This window comes from Frieseomelitta varia, unplaced genomic scaffold, assembly GCF_011392965.1.
Source record: "Frieseomelitta varia isolate USP_RPSP 00005682 unplaced genomic scaffold, Fvar_1.2 scaffold_794, whole genome shotgun sequence".
Classification (NCBI taxonomy): Eukaryota; Metazoa; Arthropoda; class Insecta; order Hymenoptera; family Apidae; genus Frieseomelitta; species Frieseomelitta varia.
This window is the reverse complement of record NW_025110583.1, coordinates 1-21,645: the sequence shown is the minus strand read 5'-3', so window position 1 is coordinate 21,645 and position 21,645 is coordinate 1. Positions and strand designations below refer to the sequence as shown.

At 32.8% G+C, this 21,645-nt stretch overlaps 5 protein-coding genes across 12 annotated transcripts in view; 2 read left to right on the top strand and 3 right to left on the bottom strand.

Moving 5' to 3' along the window:
• Nucleotides 1-1,780, top strand: part of LOC122536045 (otoferlin-like) — a 34,803-nt gene extending 33,023 nt beyond the window's left edge. For all 5 annotated transcript variants that reach the window (XM_043668072.1, XM_043668071.1, XM_043668074.1 and 2 more), the window contains 4 exons: nucleotides 57-255; nucleotides 425-643; nucleotides 721-821; nucleotides 1,019-1,780. In XM_043668072.1, the coding sequence (XP_043524007.1) occupies nucleotides 57-255; nucleotides 425-643; nucleotides 721-821; nucleotides 1,019-1,199 (700 nt within the window). In that variant the 3' untranslated portion in view covers nucleotides 1,200-1,780. The remainder of the gene's footprint in view (nucleotides 1-56; nucleotides 256-424; nucleotides 644-720; nucleotides 822-1,018) is intronic.
• Nucleotides 1,781-1,965: 185 nt separating this feature from the next.
• On the bottom strand, nucleotides 1,966-4,629 carry LOC122536046 (guanine nucleotide-binding protein-like 1). Its single transcript, XM_043668076.1, has 5 exons — nucleotides 4,147-4,629; nucleotides 3,753-4,048; nucleotides 3,028-3,673; nucleotides 2,527-2,949; nucleotides 1,966-2,456 (listed from the first exon to the last, which is right to left on the bottom strand). Exons 1-5 carry the CDS (start codon nucleotides 4,238-4,240, stop codon nucleotides 2,191-2,193), a joined length of 1,725 nt encoding a protein of 574 aa, XP_043524011.1. The 5' UTR covers nucleotides 4,241-4,629; the 3' UTR covers nucleotides 1,966-2,190.
• A 392-nt stretch (nucleotides 4,630-5,021) lies between these two features.
• On the top strand, nucleotides 5,022-7,395 carry LOC122536047. The gene is made up of 4 exons (XM_043668077.1): nucleotides 5,022-5,543; nucleotides 5,644-6,239; nucleotides 6,347-6,737; nucleotides 7,058-7,395. Exons 1-4 carry the CDS (start codon nucleotides 5,098-5,100, stop codon nucleotides 7,272-7,274), a joined length of 1,650 nt encoding a protein of 549 aa, XP_043524012.1. The 5' UTR covers nucleotides 5,022-5,097; the 3' UTR covers nucleotides 7,275-7,395.
• A 454-nt stretch (nucleotides 7,396-7,849) lies between these two features.
• LOC122536049 (lysosomal acid glucosylceramidase-like) lies at nucleotides 7,850-10,435 on the bottom strand. 2 transcript variants are annotated; one of them, XM_043668079.1, is made up of 8 exons: nucleotides 10,293-10,435; nucleotides 9,877-10,210; nucleotides 9,287-9,546; nucleotides 8,755-9,192; nucleotides 8,575-8,654; nucleotides 8,201-8,472; nucleotides 7,963-8,071; nucleotides 7,850-7,905 (listed from the first exon to the last, which is right to left on the bottom strand). In XM_043668079.1, exons 1-7 carry the CDS (start codon nucleotides 10,378-10,380, stop codon nucleotides 7,969-7,971), a joined length of 1,575 nt encoding a protein of 524 aa, XP_043524014.1. In that variant the 5' UTR covers nucleotides 10,381-10,435; the 3' UTR covers nucleotides 7,850-7,905; nucleotides 7,963-7,968. The 2 variants fall into 2 exon arrangements, with proteins under 2 accessions (XP_043524014.1, XP_043524013.1); XM_043668078.1 differs by having other exon boundaries at nucleotides 7,850-8,071.
• A 1,607-nt stretch (nucleotides 10,436-12,042) lies between these two features.
• On the bottom strand, nucleotides 12,043-16,474 carry LOC122536044 (putative glucosylceramidase 3). Of its 3 annotated transcripts, XM_043668070.1 has the most exons (7): nucleotides 16,107-16,474; nucleotides 15,343-15,608; nucleotides 14,163-14,596; nucleotides 13,383-13,392; nucleotides 13,122-13,189; nucleotides 12,745-13,022; nucleotides 12,043-12,282 (listed from the first exon to the last, which is right to left on the bottom strand). In XM_043668070.1, the coding sequence occupies exons 1-7, from the start codon at nucleotides 16,454-16,456 to the stop codon at nucleotides 12,180-12,182; spliced, it is 1,509 nt and encodes a 502-aa protein (XP_043524005.1). In that variant the 5' UTR covers nucleotides 16,457-16,474; the 3' UTR covers nucleotides 12,043-12,179. The 3 variants fall into 3 exon arrangements, with proteins under 3 accessions (XP_043524005.1, XP_043524004.1, XP_043524002.1); XM_043668069.1 differs by lacking the exon at nucleotides 13,383-13,392 and having other exon boundaries at nucleotides 13,122-13,197; nucleotides 14,161-14,596; XM_043668067.1 differs by lacking the exon at nucleotides 13,383-13,392 and having other exon boundaries at nucleotides 13,122-13,201; nucleotides 14,165-14,596.
• Between the last annotated feature and the right edge of the window lie 5,171 nt (nucleotides 16,475-21,645).

Sequence of the window (21,645 nt, the reverse complement as noted above, 5' to 3'; positions counted from 1 at the left end):
TTTTGCAACATATATATAGTTTTACTACTACTAAGAATTTTATCTCGATTCGTTAGATGGTTAAAGGGTCCAGAAGATTGCCAATCAACAGATATCCATTATCGATCTTTAACCGGAGAAGGCAATTTCAATTGGCGCTTTATATTTCCATTCGATTATCTCGTAGCGGAAGAGAAGATTGTTATTAATCGGAAAGAAAGTCTGTTCAGCTGGGATGAAACTGAATGCAAAATACCTGCTCGTTTGGAATTACAAGTAATGATAATCTGGTTAAAAAAGAAAGATCATTTTAATTGTAATTTACATTTATTTCAATTATAATTTACATTTTAATTGTAATTTAGAGTTACAAATAATAATACATTAGTTAAAGAAGAAAGATCATTTAAATATACATTTTAATTGTAATTTACATTTTATACAGGTCTGGGATGCAGATCACTTCTCAGCCGATGATTTTCTGGGTGCTATTACTCTAGATTTAAATCGATTCCCGCGTGGTGCAAAGAACAGCAAACTTTGCACGTTAAGTATGCTAAAGACTGATGGATCTGTTCCAACGGTAAATATATTCAAACAGAAACGAATAAAAGGTTGGTGGCCTTTCTATGTTAAAAAAGAAAACGAAGATATGGAATTAACGGTAAATTTCAATTCATATTCGCTCTAATGTCTGACTTGAAGATATTTTTCATTGAAAATATAATGTAAACGATTTAGGGTAAAGTCGAAGCTGAAATTCACTTATTAACCAAAGAAGAGGCTGAGAAAAATCCTGCAGGGTTTGGAAGAAACGAACCGGATCCGCTTGACAAACCAAAGTAAGTATAACAACAATTCATTTAAAGCGTATGTTTGAAATATAACATGAATTCGCTATGACTTATTTGAAAATTTTGTAATATTGAATCTAAAATTATCGTTATTTTTTATACAATTACTTGTGACAATGATAATAATAATCAATTGATTAATCGTTCGTTTAAAAAAATATATCATTAATTGCCTTGTTTTTCAGTCGACCTGATGCATCTTTCATGTGGTTTTTGAATCCCTTGAAATCAATTAAATATATAGTATGGCACAACTATAAGTGGGCAATTCTAAAAGCTATCGTAGCAATTGGATTAATAATACTTATATTATTGTTCTTTTACGCAATACCTGGTTATTCTGTTAAAAAGTTGTTGGGAGCTTAGAAATATCACTTGCAAATATTATTGGTATATATATACCATATGATATTTTGAATATAAAAGATAATATTTTGATAAGAAACAACACAGAAGTAACTTTACAATTACATTATCACTTAATTTTATAGGTAAAACTTTGAATTTTTCAAAGTTTAACAAAGTTAACTTTGTTATTAATTAACAAAGCTATAATAAACATACAATAGCTATAATAAACATTATAGAAAGCTTATTTTTTCATTTAATATTTATTTTGTGCTACATTTTACCACATAAATTTGATAGGCCTCAAAATATAAATTGTCTAATAGTTATGAATTTTTAGCTAACAACTCGAATATCTTTTCCTTTTGCAAACAATTCTAAATATCAAAATAAAAACTAATTGTGCTTCTAGAGATCTTTCTAATAAATAATCGCTGTATAGTGGACCAACGAAACAGTAATAAAAGCTAATGTATATATAAAAAGCAGTACAATAAATAATTAGGAATTATTAGATGCAGAACAATAATACATTATATATATAGAGTATTTGCAGTATTATTGACCAGCATTTTTCTCGTAAATGATAAGTTTTTGAAAAAAGTTGTAAAAAAAATATTTTTTTAGATGTTTTGTCTAAAGAATATCAAATTGTATCAATTAATGGAATCAAAAATGTATCATTCTATTTGAAGAATTAAAAGTCACTTTCGTTTCTTGAACAACATGTAAATATAAAAAATAGTATGAAATACGTCATCATACGTCATGTTATAACTTTTTCCTCTTTTACTTCTTTCAAAAGTTTATCATTAATGAGAAAAACATTGATCAATAATATCGCGAACGCACTGCATATATATATAGCATATACTATTTTTACTTGTCAAATATTTCGTTAGAAATATTGTATTCTATTTCGTTGTAAATAGATAATTCAAGATAGATGTATGATGTGTATCAAAAAATGAATAAAAGATTATTAAAAACTAACTAAAAGTCGAACTTTTTACATATCTGTTGATAATGCTTCAAATTTGTTGGCTGCATATGATATTTCTGATTCTTCGCTTGTTATTTCACTAGAATCATCGGAACTATCGGATGTCATTTTTGATATTTTCTTTTGATGCTTTTGGGTTTCTAAGCTTTCCTCTTCATCATTTTCATCTTCGGACGAGGTGTATATTTTTTCCGCACTGTTAACATCTTCATCTTTATTTCTAGCTTGAATCCATCTAACTAATTCAATTTCTGAATGATTCTCCCACTTTTCTGTTACGAAATAGAAACAAATTATTTTAGAAATGAATAAGCTATTCATAACAACAATTCTCGTGATTACCTTTATTGATAGTCCAATCCGGAGGATATATGTACATACAAATTTTCCCTTCAAGCGCCATTCTTAATAATGAATTAGCTGCTCTGTAAGAATCAAGTCTAGCGGTTCGTGCAGTAACAAAATTTCGCTTAGAAGCCCAACTATCGCAAATATCGATAGCGGACCATGTATCATCATTATCTGGATGTTGTAATTTAAGTATCTTTGGCAAATCTACTCTTTCAGCTAGAAATTTAATTGACGTATATGGTTCTCTGACTTGGGCTATCGGAAAAGATCCCATTAAAATTTGTAGTTGTTTAGGCACCATAGATGGAAACACCAATCCTGGACAATCACAGAGGCAAACTGTTTTTGTAAGATATATAGTCTGAAAATGTTTAGTATGTCCTGGTGTACGTGACACGCTAACAACTTTTTTCCCTATAAAAGATATTTAATAAATATTTAAACATTATTACTTTCTGAAATGTAGTTGTGTTATAAAGAAATACTACTTACCCATTAATGCATTCATTAAAGATGATTTACCAACATTCGGAGTTCCAATACATCCAATAGTTAAAACTCCATTTTTATAGCTTTCATGCTTGAAATAACTTGTGTCTTCTTTCTCTATAGTAATGTTACTTTTATGATCAATGTCGTCTAAATCAAATTCCATTTGCATTTCTTCTTGAATTTTATTTTGCCAAGAACTTAAATCAACATTATTTCCAACAATTTCTTTACAAGCATCCAACAGTTTCTGAGCTCCTTCTGCAGCCATTTTAAGTTTTCCCTTCCTACGTCTTTGCTTTATTGCCTCTGTTTCACTGACATTTCCACGTAAATTATAAGTAGGATATGACGTGAACATCAAAATATGTAACTTTGGATACATAATATGAAAATATTCCTTCCATGCTATTACTAAGCTTGGAGGAACTAAATCAACTTTATTTAATACTAAAATCATATCCTTTTTTAATTCATTTGTTATATATTTATATAAATATGGAGGGAACATTAAAACAGTATATCTAATATCAACAATGATTAATAAAATATCAGACATTTCAAGAACTCTCCATAATTGTCTCCAAGTTTCTAAATTTAATTCAAAATAACTGACAGAACTTAATTTTTCCATGTTTCTTAGATATTCCTAAAAATAACAAATATTATTATAATTAATATTACATTTATACGTGGATAAACATAAATGAAAACCACAATTCACTTACAGTAAAATATTTCTGTTCTCTCAATTCTAACTGTTCTTTCGACATGTTGAACTCCCATGGTGGTCTCTTCGGCATGTCAATTTCAAGTGGAAAATAATTACTTGAAACTTCCTGATCCCTGAGAGATAAAGGTTCAATGGTATTTCTAGCTTGTTCCTTTCGTTTCAGTAATTCTTCCTTACTCTCTTGGAAGAATTGTAATGAATATCTATTTCTGGAGGAATCATAATTTTTTCGCTTTTGTACAGCATTATACCCGAAACTACTACAATCTTTATCTTCATTGTAATTTTCACCTATTAATTGCAACACAAAGTTAATTATTTCGAATGTTTAATATAAAACATACTGTTTTCATTACTATATTATAATTTCATTACTATATTATACATACCAAATAAAGCTGAATTTTGTCTTTGTTTCTTAGCTTGCAGCTGCTGTTTCTTCGCTTTACCGCTGAATGCCTTCTTTCTCATTGCTTTCCGCATTTTTCGTCCTAACCTCACTTCAGTTAACTCATTTTAATAATAAAACGTTTCTTGAACACTTGTGTATCGTATATTAAATTTAGAGTATTAAGATCTTGAATTAGCACGTCTTGAACAGTTGTGTATCGTATATTAAATTTAGAGTATTAAGATCTTGAATTTCAAGTAAATTTCTGGAACAACTACGATTAAAATGTGTACGTTGGCTGCATTAATTCATGTATTATATACATACTCATGTATATGTCTATACTAAAGTAATTTACAAAACACGCAAATCGCAAATTAGGATTTCAACTGAAATTATTTGTAACAAAATTAAAATTTTGTTGTCACAAGATTAATTATACCGTCATACAAACGCTTAAGTCTATGACTATATAACTTTTATGTAGTGTATTCTTAGGTAACTATTTCAATTCTATCTTACCAATATATCTTACCAATATCTTATCTCTATAAGATAATATATAGAGTTCAACTATTTTATATATGCTATTTTATATAATTCTATATTAGTCAATGCTATTAGTTTAAATATACGCTTGATGGAAATATATGTGAACAAAAATAATAAATAAGTCATACAATTTCTTAAAACTTCAGGAGAATTTAAACTCTCAATCTCCTGGGATTTTTTTCATTGATCTATGGATTTTTGCATCTTGCTTGCAGGCATAGGGATATTAAAGTCCGTGAATTTTTGACTCACTCTTCCTTTTCCCTAGGAACAATTCACAGAAATTGTCATTTAGCGACATCTCACAGCAGTCAGGTAAATTAGTAGTCATAGATAAATTAGAATTGTAGTTGACTACATTGAGAACCATAATTAATTACATTCAGTGATTTTTAAGATGTATACAGGGTTACAGAAATCTTTGCCAAATTGTTCTATAAATATTTTGAAATTTGTTATAAGAAAGTATGCAGTAGACACATTAAAAGAAACAGGAGATGTAATTTATCCTCCTATATCGGATTTATCCTATCGTGCCAGAATAAGGAGAAAAGACGATGTCTGGTATAATAAAATTAAAAAAATAGAAACTGTAGAGGAAAAGCTAATTGGTTTAAATATGCCACATTATTATGGTTGGAAATCATTATATTTAGAAGAAGGAAACGTCCCATACAATTCATTGAATCATGCTCAGTATATCACGCATACTCACGTTTTGAATGATAATAAACTACCTGAATTTTATAACTCTCTAATTACAACTGAAGAATTGAATAGTTTGGCACAGAATATGAAAAAATATATAGAAGATATTATTATTTTTGAATATTGTCATAGATTGTGAGTATAATAATGATAATTTTTAAATGAATTTGTATTTCACAAAATTAGGCTAATTTCATTAAATAATTTATTAATATCATATATATATATATTATAGGAGGGAGCAATACATATCAGATGAAGAGCTACACAAAGAGAAAATAATACAAAATGCTGTTACAAATGCAGTTGTTTTTCAAATCAATCGAATGATGTTGGCTGCTTTGTCTTCAATACAAACACATTTGTTGGATACTGAAATAGATTTTGAACCTAGAATAGAAACGTTTTGGTTCGCAGGTGGCATAGAACGTTCACCTATAGCCAAAAGACAAAGAAGAAGGATAAAATATTTAAAAAAATATGCAGATGATCCAATAAACATACCTGTTCAATATCTTGGTTCTCCAATTTTACAACTAAGGCATTCATCTCCTCTACGGGAGGTTATTTCGCCAATAGATTGTGCAAATCCAGAATTAACTATTCCCAAATTCGAATTTGATCCTAGAGTACTAGGTTATAGGTTTTCATATAGGCATGCAACTTGTATACCTGGTTTTTGGCCTGGTGATGCTGCTGAATTTGGTTTATTGTCTTATCACAGTACAAACAAATCGTACTTTCATTCAGCATATAAAGAGAAGGAAGCAATTACTGTGCAAGCTATTTTTGCATCTTACAGTTGGTTGTTATCTCAAGCTGTTTATCAAGGTATTGACTTATGTGAAAATATTTCTTTTTTAAACAAACATTCTTACTTTGAAAGAATCTTATTGTATACAACTTATGTCATTTTTTCTCATAATTTTTAATTTTAGGCTTTACTACAGTTCAAGATGTAACATATCCATTAGTAGCACAAACAGTTTTGACAAATGGTCAATATTGGTCATTTTGTGTATATCAGTTGAATACCACTTTATCACATTCAGAATATGCAGACAATAATCCTATGCGTAATATGTGTTGGATAACAGAACCAATGCCATTGTTTGAAAAAGTAGAGGATGGGAAAGTTTATGGATTCAATGAAGATGTTTTAAAAACATTGATCACATTTTATATAAATAGACCTGAACAAAAGAATGAATACATGACACCATATTTAGGCGAATCAGTGAAACATATTGCGGATATTGCTGATGTTGAACAAAGAACATGGTTGGAATCGACATTTAAACACCTTATGTCTAATAGACCAAGACATGTGTACGTACATAATCTGTTATATTAAGAAATTTAATAACCAGAGGTTGCTGATCCAAGTCACTTTTGAATTATTTACATATTGAAATTGAATACTTGATTGAATACTAAATATCATCTAATAACGTTTATACTGTGCATGGAAAGGAAAAAAAAAATGATAATATTTTATAAATTTATGATTTTTTGTTTACTTACAATTAGCACAAAAAACCAGCACAGATCAAAAGTGACCCGGCTTGGCGAATCGAAAGTTAAAAATTTATTATAATTTAATTTTATATTTATTCACATAAAGTCATTTATTTCCTACTGTTTTATAGAAAAAAACCTGAAATATATCATTGGCAGAAAATATATAAGATTGATAACAAGACTCGTCCTATGGATAAGAAACGTGACCCATGGGAGTTTGGTTGGTCGGGTATGAAACGAAGATTAAATCAGCATGCACCGCGTTATGTACCAAAATGTTTAAGAGAAAATCCTAAACTGAAAAAAATAGGCCGTTTTGCGAAGCAATATTATCCAGATGCGTAAAATTATGTATGTTGAATATAAATTTATATATTGAATATAAAATTTGTTAATAATACCAAATAGATTGGTTAAGTTCTAATTAAAATATTATTATACTACATAAATTTAAATTTATTCAGTAGTCTTTTTAATTTCTATCTACATAACAGTATGTAGTTGTGTATTTTAAGGGACTATTTTTATCATTTTTATTTAAGATGTCAAGTTTAAGATGTATGTGTAAATATAATCTATTCTTTAGTACCATCAATTAAGCGAAACATATTAAAGTAGCCTACATTGTGCGACAAAACTATAAGACATTATGTAAAATCACTGAAATCTGTATTATAAGAAAGAATTTTTGCATATATACATATGGTTATTGCTTACTTCAAGATATGATCTTTCACAGAGAATTATTATTTAAAATTTTAATATTTACAAAATATCAATTATATTTATAGAAATAGTTTTGTCGTAGAGTGTATTTCCAGTGGATCACTTTGGTTGAGGCAAGTTGACAGGAAGAGGTGTTTAAAAAAAGTATTGGCTCTATTTTGTGTATGGATAAATTTTTTTTTTATTTTCCTTGGTTTAATATCGTTTACAATTGCATTTTGAATTAGATTCGGTATCGTCGTATAAGAAAGTCACATCACTTGCATTTGAAAGTATTGAATTAGATTTGGTATCGTCGTATATGAAAGTCACATTACTTGTATTTGAAAGTATTCATAGATTGTGGAGATAATTCTACTTGCATGTTACCTCTTCGCAAATCATGCAAAACTACACGTTGTGTAGTATTAGCCCTGGAATTGAAAATTAAGATAATAGAAAACAGAAAATTAAGATCAAATTAAATACTTGCTTACAGTTGAAATGAGTATTAATAATTACGCAATAATAGCAATAATAATAAAACAATTTTTAGGACTAACTTATTGTATAGGACTACAACGGTTTCTTTTAAAGGTGTAAGGAAGGCTGTAGCTCTGACGGTACTAGTTTCGGTAATGGAAATTCTCTGAGAATCTCTGGGAATGAATCTGCTGAAGTGCTTGATAGCATAATACATTGGTTGCTTATAAAACTCATCCTTTTCTTTGTTCACGATAATGGCGGCGTCACTATGAAGATTTACTAAATTTGGTCCACCAGTTTGGTCCAGAGCCAAATTCCAGTCTACCCATCCAATAGACCAATGTTTCATGTACTTGATACAAAATATGTTTCGTTAACAATTAGTTTCTGACCTCGTAATTAGAATAGATATTGTTTAACAAAATAACCATAAGAATAATGTAACTTCTTTTACCTCCAATATGCTTAAAAAGTATTTTTCACCTCGTAACCATGATTCCGTTGTAACGTTCGGAGTATTCCATACTGGAGGTCCTGTGCAAGGAATACCAAACAGAAATATTATACAGTATAATAGTATGTTCTTTTTCTTGCATATAGGAAATTATTAACTATCATGAAAAAAAAAACCTACCGTTGGATGCTTCGGTCATAAGAATAAATTTCTGCGGATAGTCATTGTGTATTTTACTTAATGTGTATTTTGTTGGGGGACTTTCGTCATCTTTATACCAATGTACACCTATTCCAGCAACGTATCGTTCTGAGTTTTCGTGTCGAAGTATTGGCTTGGCAAACTCGGATAATGTCGTTTTATCGTCGTCAAAAATCATAATTTTAGTATCATGCGATCTCGATGATGTTAGCGTTGGACCCAAGTTATTAGCAATCCAGTTAGCCATTGTTTCAGGTGTCCATCCCATAGTAACATCGCTGTTCTTAAATATTTCGGCAGCTGACGGTTCGTTACCAGTTGAAAGTGCCCACATGCGAATGTCGTGTTTTGCATAACTGTCCAAGAACTTCATCAGATAGTTGGCATAGGTTTGGTAGTATTCTTGTTTTAAGAAAGCTGTTTCACAATTATTAGAGTAATTTTACAAAATCGTTAATATAAATCATTCTTTATGCTATTTCTTTTTTTTTTAATTTTTTTATATACGTACAAAGTCCGCCGTTATCGGTTTTCATCCATTCTGGAGCAGTCCAGGCAGCACCAAAGAATTTAGTGTCGGGATTTATCGAATGAGCTCTCTTTGCAAACGGTATCTTGTAACGCTCATCATCGTGTGTGAGTGCGAAATTATTAAGTTGGACATCATTGGGTGTGTCATCATACGTGTAATGTCTTAGGGAAAAATCAGATGAACCAATGGGTATGCGACCCAGTGTATATCTACTTCCGGTTTTTGGATGGTAATATGTTCTATAAACAATTCAAAGTTATTATTATAAAATAACAGTTACTTTTCGGTCAAACGTTGTCGTTACATAGGTCAAAATCTATACATTCTTTTTCTGTCTTAACTCTTCGACAATGTTTCCAATAATATATACTTATGTGACATTTTTTTTCTTAACTAATAGAACAGATTCGTAATTTGTACGCTTAGAAGAAGTATCATCGCGTATTCCAATTGTTAAATTTAGATTTAGAGATATTTGATGCAACTTTTACTAAAAGATACAATATCCGTAAGATCAGAATTGTTGTAGTGATATTGATCATATTCTCTCGGCAAATATTAATGATTACCGCATCAGTTGTTCCTGAGTGGCTGAGCTCAGGCTTGCTATGTGAAAGCCGGTAGCACCAGAAAATGCGCCACCAAATCCAAAAATCTTTTGGTATTTGTTTACGTCATCAATCTCCAGCGTTACATCGGCAGAGAAATCTTGATTATTTTCATTGAAGTTCACTTCTGACCATTTCAATCTCAGACCGTCTCTGTTCGACTGATACCAGTGAGATCTACCTATTTTCGGAACTTCCGGTCTATTCTCCGGTATTCCATCGCAATACGTTGCATTACAAACGCATGCAACTAAGACGTTTTCAACGCGATACGGTGCGCAGTCATTTGCGATACCTATGGTCCATGAAAATATTTCCATGAAGTTTCTCCGGGAAGGAACTTTACACTTTACGGGAAATAATTGGACTTTACATACCTTTGTTGAAAAGAAAGGTAAATAATAGAAGAGCTGTCCACGTGTATCCCATGTTGGCCAGCAAAAACTGAACTGGAGGTAGGTACATGAATAGCAGTAAACTGATCCATGGCTTATATAGTAGTTGTATGCCATTTGTTTATCACGTGTGTCGTACATACTTAATATATTGTTCGTACGTGCGTTATGTAAATTAGAGACCTGTCATTTGTCAAATTGATTAACTTCTTCAAACGAGAAAGAGAGAAATGAATAAAATGTTATACATTCTTTTCTAAAATTCTTTTTAAGATTTAAGTATGTATATTATTTATTATTAAGCATACTATGGTACGTATATTAGTATAACTAGGTATACTATGGTACATATAGGCATATTAGTATAACATATAACATGTACAAAATAGTATATCTTTGAAATAGTCAGGTTGGTTTTTGAAACAAGCTATTTGTTATTTCACAGTAAAAAAAGAAAGACCGTTTGTCACTTAGTAGTTAATGTTTCAGCTAGTGCTAAGTCATTTAACAAATTTATTTTAAATATAGAAAGTTAAATATAAACTGGCATTAGTTCAAAAAAATTAAAAAAGTGTAGTTGACAACTTTATTCTGTTTAGGAATTTTATTACATTATGATTATAAATAATAATAAAATTTCAAATTTAATCAGAATTATTCCATTATTAACTCTTTCGCAACGAGGGTGCTTGCCGCCGAGATGTTCCCGCTGGACGAGCCGGAAGTGTGCAGATAGTCAGCGTTTGGAATTGTAATACATCTAACTACTATAAAACTTTGATCATACTTTTTGCAAGAGAAAGAACTTTCTCTTAGAAGAGAATAGTTCCTTGCTAAAGTTTTTGTTTAATTGTACATTCTTACTACTCTGAATAATCTCCATTTGTATTATTGCGTCTACTTTTGCTATTTGCGATCATTTTAGAGAAGAGATAAAATCTATAAATATATATATAAATATATATATTTATAAATATTTATATGCAAACTGTGCGTTTTTTTGTATATAATAAACTATTTATTGAAATAGATTTTGTTAATATATAATTTATTTTTCTAAAGATTGCAAATATTTTTCTGACCTATTATAATGAGAATTTTATTTATATCCTATTTGTTATTTTAATAAATTACAATGGGAAACGAAATAAGGCATACTTACATGCTGACTGATAATTCTTAGCTGTACAGGTCACACGTAGATAACAGAAATGCACATATGTGTAACGCTATTAATCAGTCATGTTGAAAGCAAAGGTGTTAAGTTGAGAAAACCATATGGCGAAAAGTTCGAAAACATTAGAAACAATGTTTTTTTGATCAATTAATGATATGAAACGAAAAGTTATATTTACTAAAATTTTCATAAATTTTAACGAATATTGAATATAAAAGTGATTAAATAGCGTTCAACATGAAATCCAGGATTTCAGTCTCGTTAATGTTCGCTCAGAAATGCCCTTTCGAAATTTGGTTTTCTCAAAAATGAAGCCTTAAATGAAAAAATGCTATTCTTTCTTTCATATCTTTATTTTTGTAAAAATAAAATGAATTTGTTTTTGTCTTTACATTAAATTTTTCAAAAATTGAAGACGATAAAAAGAAACGGATTTCGTAATCAGCATACAAAAATTTATCAGAAATAACTGTTCGCTAGTAGACTAGTTAGTATTCACTTACATATATATGTATTAATTATTTGTGTAAAATAAAATCGAAGAGTTATCAATTTTATTTTTATTTGTATTTTATATATATTTAATACGTATGTATATATTTGTACATTAATGAATAAACAAAATATTTTATAATTGCGATATAGTACGATATATTAATAGAACAATATTTATCCCACGCAAGTTGCAAGTTTCATTGTGCGTAAATTATGGTGTTTATGGAGTATGGAAGTAACGTTAGGCAAACAGGACCGTTATTCGGATCTTCGAGAACAACATCTTCTTCTCTGTTACTTCTGCAAAGTAAAAAATAAATTCTGTGAATAAATGTTTAATAATCAGTCGAAAAGCCAAATTTAATCTTAAGAACAACAATGTTGAAAACTAAGAGAAAACTAATCAATTGAAGAGTTCAGTACAAGATGGAAACGTCTTAAAAATCTTCGTGCCTTAAATAAGCACATAATACAGAACGAATTGAGTTTGAAATTTCTTTTTAAGTCAAATAAAATGTGCAGAAACATGAGCTGTTAGGTGACATGCTTCCACATAAAATATGTATTTTTTAATAAGAACAGTTTTTGCAACGCTCTTGTTTCGATCTGAGTACAAGATGGAAGCATAAATTAGCCATTCTTCTAGATAACGCTTTAAATAAATGGTACAGTAATTTCAATTAAGCAGTTTCAAGGTATAACTAACTCCCTGTTGCGCTGGACTTCACAGTTATTTCATTGTTAATTGTTCAACAAACTTACCTGTTATATAAAACAACCACGACTTCATTCGATGGCGTTACAAAGGCTGTAGATTTTACACTAGAAAGATTGTTGTTAATATTTATTCTGACGGAGCCCCTTTCGACAAATCTGCTGAAGTGTTTAAGGGCATAGTACATCGGCTGTTTGAAAAATTCATCAGTCTCTGGATTAACAATGATGGGTGCATCGACGTAATTAGCAATCCAATTTGGTCCACCCTGCTTGTTCAAAACTAAATTCCAATCTATCCATCCGATTCCCCAGTGGTTCATATACTTGAGATGGAACACAGTGCAAAGATAAGTTTGTGTGGGGGGAAAAAATAAGAGTAACTTGTACATTTCATGTGCAGTTAAGATAATTCTTTACCTTACCTCTATTATACTTAAAATGTATTCCTGCCCTCTTTCCCACGAGCCTAAGGCAACCTTTGGATAATCCAGCATTCCGCTACCTACAGAAGCACACATATTAATTTCTCGCTGTAATTGTATGTAACGTAAGTTTTTAACAACAGTAACAGTACAGAGTAACAGTGCACAATATGAGACTCCGTGGTATTTTCATCAAAAAATGCTGCAATGCCGTGGCAACAATTTAAAATTAACAAAACAAATGATACGAAGTTTATCATTCAGGAGAGTATATTTCGATCGTTCGTTCTATTTTTATTTGCAATTGCAAGCAACATTTATCCATACCATACGTTTCTTTATTCAATATGGATAGATTATATATATATATGTGTGTGTGTGTGTGTGTGTGTGTGTGTGTGTGGGATGGGCAAATTCTGGGATAGGGCCCAGAACTTCTCTCCAGTGCCTGACAATTGCAGATGTCCCAAGTGGTGTACCATGAACTGTAGAGAAAATTAGGCCTGGGACATTGTTTATGGCTAGCCCTCCAGGCCTAGCGTTTAAGACATTAAGGGTATGGGTGCGTTTGTGTGTATGTGTGTATGAATGACGAATTTTGTACAGATGAGGGGGAAGGCAGTGAGTGTCGAGAAGCCAGAGAGAACAGAGTGAGTGTCTAGAAGTCAGAGAGAAGACAGTGAGTTGAGAGTTGCGGGTCTAGCGAGTTTAGCAATTAAGAAAATAGTGCAACACGTCAATTAATAATCATCATTAAACAAATTTTCTTTTATTTAACCTTAACCTTAAATAAACGACTATCTTTCAACAAAATTTCTACAAATTTGGGGTCTTAAGCCGGGATTCCTACAAATTGGGATCTCAAGCCGAGATTCCTATATATGTACAATGAAAATTGTTCAATTTTCTATAAATATTCAGCAAGGGGCGAATGAATTTATTACGATTTAATATATATATATATATATATATTCTATATATATATATTCTATAAACTATTGCCACAATGCGAGGATAGTAATACTTATTTACAAATAGCTCACCTGTACACGCCTCAGTCATGAGGATGAATTTATCCGGAGAAAGATTGTGCGTGGTATCTAATATCGACGATGGGAAGAATTGGTCGAAATACCAATGCACAGCTGTGCCACTAATGTAGCGTTTCGCTTTCGGATTTTGAAAAACTATCGCTGCAACCCAAGGTAATTCGAATCTCTGATCGTCCAGAAGGAGGAGTTTTGTCCCGTTGAATTCGGAGTTTTCTAACATCGGGCCAGCATAATCAGCGACCCATTCGGAAACAGTCCTCGGTGTCCATGCCATAACGTTAAGCCTATCGAAAGGTACAAATGCATTGAACGGCTCATTTCCTGTTGAAATCCCCCATACATTGATGCCATTGTTTCTATATTCCTGCAGAAATCTGATCAAGTAGTCGACATAAGTCCCATAGTATCTTCTTTCCAGGAAGCCTAAACATCAGTTGTAAATTAGTATTACGGTATACATATTATAATTGGTTCGTGGATTTTTATTTGTTTCGTTTCATTTCATATTATTTTAGTTTGTTTTATCTTATTTTATTGCATCTACGGTGCAACGTTTAAGAATGCAGAAGCGAAGAGAACGTGTATTGTTGGATAACCAACTCGGACAATATTGAATGTATGCAAATACTGACAATAAGCTAGCAATAGTCCACATAAAAGTGAACTGTGAATAGTTAGTCATAAGATCCAATAGTTGGTCATCTATGCTCCTTCCCCTTCCACTTGACGATGATAACCAAATATATATAAGGACATGCTTTAGAGACATTCTCACTCTTATAACATTCTAAATCATTATAGAGACATTCTATATCGCGCTCTCTTAAAACATTCTAAATCATTATAGATTCATTTAATATCGCTAACTCATAAAACATTCTAAATCATTCTATATCGTTAAGAGCATTAGACATTCATCATATTCTAAGACATTCTAAATCATTGTATATCATCCTATTTCATACACGACCACGACTGTAAGGGAATAAACTCTTCTAAATTGTAAACGTGTTGACTCCATTACACGGAATCCAACAGTATACAAAAATATATAAAACACCAACAACACAGCACTTCAACACAGAAATATGGAAAAAATCGATTACAATGCAACAGGATCTCCGTGGTTTCGTAACAGTGTTCGATACACGTTGCATCATTACACTCACCAAGTAATCCATTGATTCGTTGATTAGTTTTCATCCATGCTGGAGCTGACCAGGCGGAGCTGAAGAATCTCAAGTCAGGGTTTAATTCAATGGCTCTCCTTATATATGGTATTTTATAATTGTAATCTTCTGGAGCGAGACTGAAATATCGCAGTGACACGTCGTCGGCAGAGTCATCGTACGTGTAAGGCCTCGTAGAGAAATCGGTTCCACCGATTGGTATACGACCTAACGAGTACCTGCTTCCGTTTCTGCCGAAGTACGTCCTACAATCGATTCAAGCACACTTATACTTATACGTGTATAATTAAATCGCGGGGAATTACCTAACTTCTACAGAAGGCACTACTGCTATTAATTCGCTTGAAAATCATTAGAAATCAATTCGATTTTATATATTATTCTTTTTTTTTCTTTACTTTTTAGAATCTTTCGCAGATATATTATAATTTGCAATTTGTTGGTAATTCACAGTTTTGCATTATTTTACGAATTTTTATGCGTGCAAAATTGCACAGGGTATATATAATACAATGAAAAATCATATAAAACACAGTGAAGTACCAGCATATAATACGGCGAATAATTTTCAAGATCCTTTCCATGACATTTGTAACACGTGAAATTTTCTTTTCGAAAATATGAATTTTGCAAAAATTTGTTAAAAGTCGACAGCCTATGCATATGTATAACACAGACTACAGACTGTAAAAATGGTTAGCAAATGTTTCATAGAATTTCTCTTCTCGTTAATGTTTAATTACCGAATTATTTGGTCCTGAGCAGCTCGACTGAGATTCCCGATATTTATTCCCGTCGAGTCCGTAAAAGCACCACCAAAACCGAAGATCGTTTGATATCTTCTCGATGGATCTACGGTTAGGACGGGCGTGTCGTTTGACGCTTCACAGGAATTGAAATGCGCCTGTGACAAGTTCAGCCTCAGTCCACCTTTGCTCGAAACGTACCAATAAACGGACCCGTTCTCTGGGATTCTCGGGTTGTTATCCGGCGTGTCGTCACAATACGTTGCATTACAAACGCATACGATGCCGAAATCAAGCTCCCGCGGCACGCAGTCATTTGCCTGCGTATTGCCTGCAATTAACAGCATTTCCTTTGTTAAATATCATACAATTGATTTGTGATCTAAAGTTGTCGTACGACATACAGAACGCCCGCGAAATCGTGTTGCAATTGGCCAGGCGACAGGTTCTACACGCGAAATCGAAACGAAAGGCTAGCATTTATTCATTTGGAACTTGTTCGACGAAATTGAATATTGCTGTCTATAGAACAACATTCTCGAAACTTGTGAAGAAAACATCTTCTCATCATTTTGAAAATAAGTAGAACTTGGCCAAGTTTAGTTAAGAGTTGTCTTGACGCATTTATACTTGATTTTTCGAATTTCAATTTTTGAGTGAAGTATCAGTTTTCATATCTGGAGAGTTATATGAATAGACCTCGCATACAATGTACTTTTTCGGTCCACGTTTGGGAAGACTCGGAATCCTCTTACCATTTTCGGGTCACATCTCGTCATACCAATTCTGAATATTCTAATTGTTTAAACATTATTTAATATTTGCAATAATTTATTTGTAGCAATTAAACAATAAATTCTCTTTTATAACATTTCTAAGTATAATATATAAAACTTTTAATTAATCATTTGTAGTAATCGAGTCACTAATACATTCCTAAGAAATTTTAATTAGCTGTTTCGCGTTATTAACGATCGAAATGTTAGGTGAATTTCGATCGATACGGAAACAAGAGCTCAGCATAAATCGAGCTTCCATCGTGTACGCATCGACTCAATTCTAAAAGTGAATACTTAAACAGTATTTCTGAATATTCTAATGGTATAAACTTTATCTAATATTTAAAAGTAAAGGATTGAAAGTATTGAAAGTAATAAAAGTGAGCTAAAGTGAACTTGCGGGCTGTGTTCAAACGTTGCTGAAGAGAGTTTGAGAATGTTTGAAATGTTCAAAATCATCAGAGGCAATCCTAAGATCAACGATCGGTAAGTCGCATGGCTTTCTTTCTTTGGTGTTGAGTTAATACTTAATCATGATTATCTAAAATTAAATACCAATGAAATTGCTATGAGTAGTATCATACTCCTACAGGATATGCTTTGATAGTTATAATTCTTTACCGTAAGATACTTTATCTTTTTGCATTTACATACGTAACATTAGGTTAATATATTACTATTGTCATTTAAATAATATTAGATATTTCAAGTACTCTAGCTTAAATTTATAACAACAAAAACAATTTCGTCTTTTACAGCAAATTTTTTAACAAGAATAATTATTTCGATGTCCAAAAGTAATCATTACATTGTTTTCGGATATCATTGTTTTCTTCTTCTTCTTTCTTAAACGGATTGCTTAAATTCGATATAAACGTGCACTCTAACTCGCGTGAAAAATATATAAAATAGCAAAATTTAACACACACTATAATGAGACCCGAGCATAGTCACCTCCACGCGGTGAGTCTTGGTAATTGTTATCGTTCTCCACATATTAATATCTGGAAGTACTACAACTTCAACAGTGAATTAAAATTTCGATTACACCGAATATTACTATTTCTAAAACGATAACAAGCGAAGAATTACGAAATTTATGTAGTTAATATTGTAGCAAACTTTCTATATTCAATAAAAGAAACAGGAGTATAAGAATAATTACCGTTAATGTAATAAGTACATAATTCATAAAAAATCCAAAGAATATTTCCTGCGAAAGAGAAATTAGATTTATCAACAATCAACTGTATCACAACAAAAACAGGTCTGAGGAGGCTACAAAGGCACAGTTCCTCCTGACATTTTAAATATTCAAAAAACGTTTTGAGGCGAATGCCTGAAGAACGAGGCGGTCCTTCTAGCTAAAACTTGAGATTTAGTATCAGAAGAGCATGGGGTTAGAGGAGGTGGCACGTGAAGGCAGTAGGTTCAGCTGATCTCCTGATATTTGAAACATTCTAGAAAAAGTTTCACAGCGAAGATCTGTAGAACGAGGCTGTCTTTCTACATAAAACTTGAGAATTAGTATCAGGAGAACATGAGGTCCAAGGATGTGGCACACGAAAGCAGTAGGTTCAGCTGATCTCCTGATATTCAAAATTAACAAAAAAAAATGTTTAACACCGAATATCTGGAAAACGAGGCGGTCTTTCTAGCTAAAACTTGAGATTTAGTACCAGGAGAGCCTGTGGTTGGAGGAGGTGGCACGCGAAGGCAGCAGGTTCAGCTGATCTACTGATATTTCAAATTTTCAGGAAAAAGTTTAACAGCGAATATCTGTAGAACGAGGCTGTCTTTCTACCTAAAACTTGAGATTTCGAAACAGGGAAACATGACGTCCGAGGTGGCACGCGAAAGCAGTAGACTCAGCAGAACTCCTAATATTTCAAATATTTAAAAAACGTTTTAAAGCAAATGTCTGGAGAACGAGGCGGTCTTTCTAACTAAAACTTGAGATTTAGTATCAGGAGAGCATGAGGTCCGAGAAGGTGGCACGCGAAAGCAGTATGTCCAGCTGAACTCCTGATATTTCAAATTATCACAAAAGAGTTTAACAGCAAATATCTTCAGAACGAGGTGGTCTATCTAGCTAAAGCTTGAGATTTAGTATCAGGAGAGAATGTGGTTAGAGGAGGTGGCACGTGAAGGCAGTAGGTTTAGCGGGTCTCCTGATATTTCAAGTTTTCAAAAAAAAGTATAACAGCGAATATCTTCAGAACGAGGCTGTCTTTCTACCTAAAACTTGAGATTTCGTAACAGGAGAACATGACGTCCGAGGTGGTGGCACGCGAAAGCAGTAGGTTCAGCAGAACTCCTAATATTTCAAATATTCAAAAAACGTTTTGAAACGAATGTCTGGAGAACGAGGCGGTCTTTCTAACTAAAACTTGAGATTTAGTATCAGGAGAACATGAGGTCCGAGAAGGGGGCACGCGAAAGCAGTAAGATCAGCTGAACTCCTGATATTTCAAATTTTCAAGAAAGAGTTTAACAGCGAATATCTGGAGAACGAGGTGGTCTTTCTAGCTAATATTTGACATTTAGTAACAGGAGAACATGAGGTCCGAGAAGGCGGCACGCGAAAGCAGAAAGTTCAGCTGGTCTCCTGGTATTTCAAGTTATCAAAAAAAGTTTAACAGCGAATAACCTCAAAACGAGCAAGTCTTTCTAGCTAAAACTTGAGATTTAGTATCCGGAGAACATGAGGTCCGAGAAGGTGGCACGCGAAAGCAGTAGGTTCCGCTGAACTCCTTATATTTCAAATTTTCAAAAAAGAATTTAACAGCGAATACCTGGAGAACGAGGAAGTCTTTCTACCTAAAACTTGAGATTTAATATCAGGAGAACATGAGGTCCGTGGAGGTGGCACGAGAAAGCAGTAAGTTCAGCTGAACTCCTGATATTTCATATTTTCAAAAAAGAGTTTAGCAGCGAATATCTTCAGAAAGAGGAAGTCTTTCTAGCTAAAACTTGAGATTCAGTATCAGGAGAACATGCGGTCCGAGAATGTGGCACGCGAAGGCAGTAGGTTCAGTTGATCTACTGATATTTCAAATTTTCAAAAAAGAGTTTAATAGCAAATATCTTCTGAACGGAGAAGTCTTTCTAGCTAAAACTTGATATTTAGTATCAGGAGAACATGAGGCCCGAGAAGGTGGCACGCGAAAGCAGTAAGTTCAGCTGAAATCCTGATATTTCAAATTTTCAATAAAGAGTTTAACAGCGAATATCTTCTGAACGAGGAAGTCTTTCTAGCTAGAATTTGAGATTTAGTAACAGGAGAACATGTGGTCCGAGAAGGTGGCACGGGAAAGCAGTAGATTCCGCTGAACTCCTGATATTTCAAATTTTCAAAAAAGAATTTAACAGTCAATATCTGGAGAACGAGGAAGTCCTTCTAGCTAAATCTTGAGATTTAATATCAGGAGAACATGAGGTCCGAGAAGGTGGCACGAGAAAGCAGTAAGTTCAGCTGAACTCCTGATATTTCAAATTTTAAAAAAGAGATTAACAGCGAATATCTTCAGAAAGAGGAAGTCTTTCTAGCTAAAACTTGAGATTTAGTATCAGGAGAACATGAGGCCCGAGAAGGTGGCACGGGAAAGCAGTAGGTTCCGCTGAAATCCTGATATTTCAAATTTTCAAAAACGAGTTTGACAGCGAATATCTGGAGAACGAGGTGGTCTTTCTAGCTAAAACTTGAGATTCAGTATCAGGAGAATATGACGTCCGAGTGGGTGGCACGCGAAAGCAGTAAGGTCAGCTGAACTCCTGATATTTCAAATTTTCAAAAAGGAGTTTAACAGCGAATATCTGGAGAACGAGGTGGTCTTTCTAGCTAGGCTTTTAGATTCAGTATCAGGAGAACATGTGGTACGAGAAGGTGGCACGGGAAAGCAGTAGGTTCCGCTGAACTCCTGATATTTCAAATTTTCAAAAAGAGTATAACAGCGAATATCTTCAGAAAGAGGAAGTGTTTCTAGATAAAACTTGAGATTCAGTATCAGGAGAACATGCGGTCCGAGAAGGTGGCACGGGAAAGCAGTAGGTTCCGCTGAACTCCTGATATTTCAAATTTTCAAAAAAGAATTTAAAAGCGAATGTCTGGAGAACGAGGAAGTCTTTCTAGTTAAAACTTGAGATTTAATATCAGGAGAACATGAGGTCAGAGGAGGTGGCACGAGAAAGCTGTAAGTTCAGCTGAACTCCTGATATTTCAAATTTTCAAAAAAGAGTTTAACAGCGAATATCTTCAGAAAGAGGAAGACTTTCCAGCTAAAACTTGAGATTTAGTACCAGGAGAACATAAGGTCCGAGAAGGTGGCACGCGGAGGCAGTAGGTTCAGCTGATCTACTGATATTTCAAATTTTCAAAAAAGAGTTTAACAGCGAATATCTTCTGAACGGAGAAGTCTTTCTAGCTAGAATTTGAGATTTAGTATCAGGAGAACATGAGGTCCGAGAAGGTGGCACGGGAAAGCAGTAGGTTCCGCTGAAATCCTGATATTTCAAATTTTCAAAAACGAGTTTGACAGCGAATATCTGGAGAACGAGGTGGTCTTTCTAGCTAAAACTGGACATTTAGTAACAGGAGAACATGCGGTCCGAGAAGGTGGCACGCGAAAGCAGTTAAATCAGCTGAACTCCTTATATTTCAAATTTTCAAAAACGTGGTTAACAGCGAATATCTGGAGAACGAGGTGGTCTTTCTAGCTAAAACTGGACATTTAGTAACAGGAGAACATGCGGTCCGA

Coding starts and splice junctions, on each gene's coding strand:
- LOC122536044 (XM_043668069.1), bottom strand. CDS start 16,456: ATGCTGTTAATTGCAGGCAATACGCAGGCAAATGACTGCGTGCCGCGG. Junction 13,023..13,121: donor ACATTTTAAGTATAATAGAG/GTAAGGTAAAGA, acceptor TTCCATCTCAAG/TATATGAACCACTGGGGAAT. Junction 12,283..12,744: donor GTGGTTGTTTTATATAACAG/GTAAGTTTGTTG, acceptor TTTACTTTGCAG/AAGTAACAGAGAAGAAGATG.
- LOC122536047 (XM_043668077.1), top strand. CDS start 5,098: ATGTATACAGGGTTACAGAAATCTTTGCCAAATTGTTCTATAAATATT. Junction 6,240..6,346: donor ATCTCAAGCTGTTTATCAAG/GTATTGACTTAT, acceptor TTTTAATTTTAG/GCTTTACTACAGTTCAAGAT. Junction 6,738..7,057: donor TCTAATAGACCAAGACATGT/GTACGTACATAA, acceptor ACTGTTTTATAG/AAAAAAACCTGAAATATATC.
- LOC122536049 (XM_043668078.1), bottom strand. CDS start 10,380: ATGTACCTACCTCCAGTTCAGTTTTTGCTGGCCAACATGGGATACACG. Junction 10,211..10,292: donor TACCTTTCTTTTCAACAAAG/GTATGTAAAGTC, acceptor CATGGACCATAG/GTATCGCAAATGACTGCGCA. Junction 9,193..9,286: donor AACCGATAACGGCGGACTTT/GTACGTATATAA, acceptor ATTGTGAAACAG/CTTTCTTAAAACAAGAATAC.
- LOC122536046 (XM_043668076.1), bottom strand. CDS start 4,240: ATGCGGAAAGCAATGAGAAAGAAGGCATTCAGCGGTAAAGCGAAGAAA. Junction 3,674..3,752: donor GAGAACAGAAATATTTTACT/GTAAGTGAATTG, acceptor TGTTATTTTTAG/GAATATCTAAGAAACATGGA. Junction 2,457..2,526: donor GGATTGGACTATCAATAAAG/GTAATCACGAGA, acceptor ATTTCGTAACAG/AAAAGTGGGAGAATCATTCA.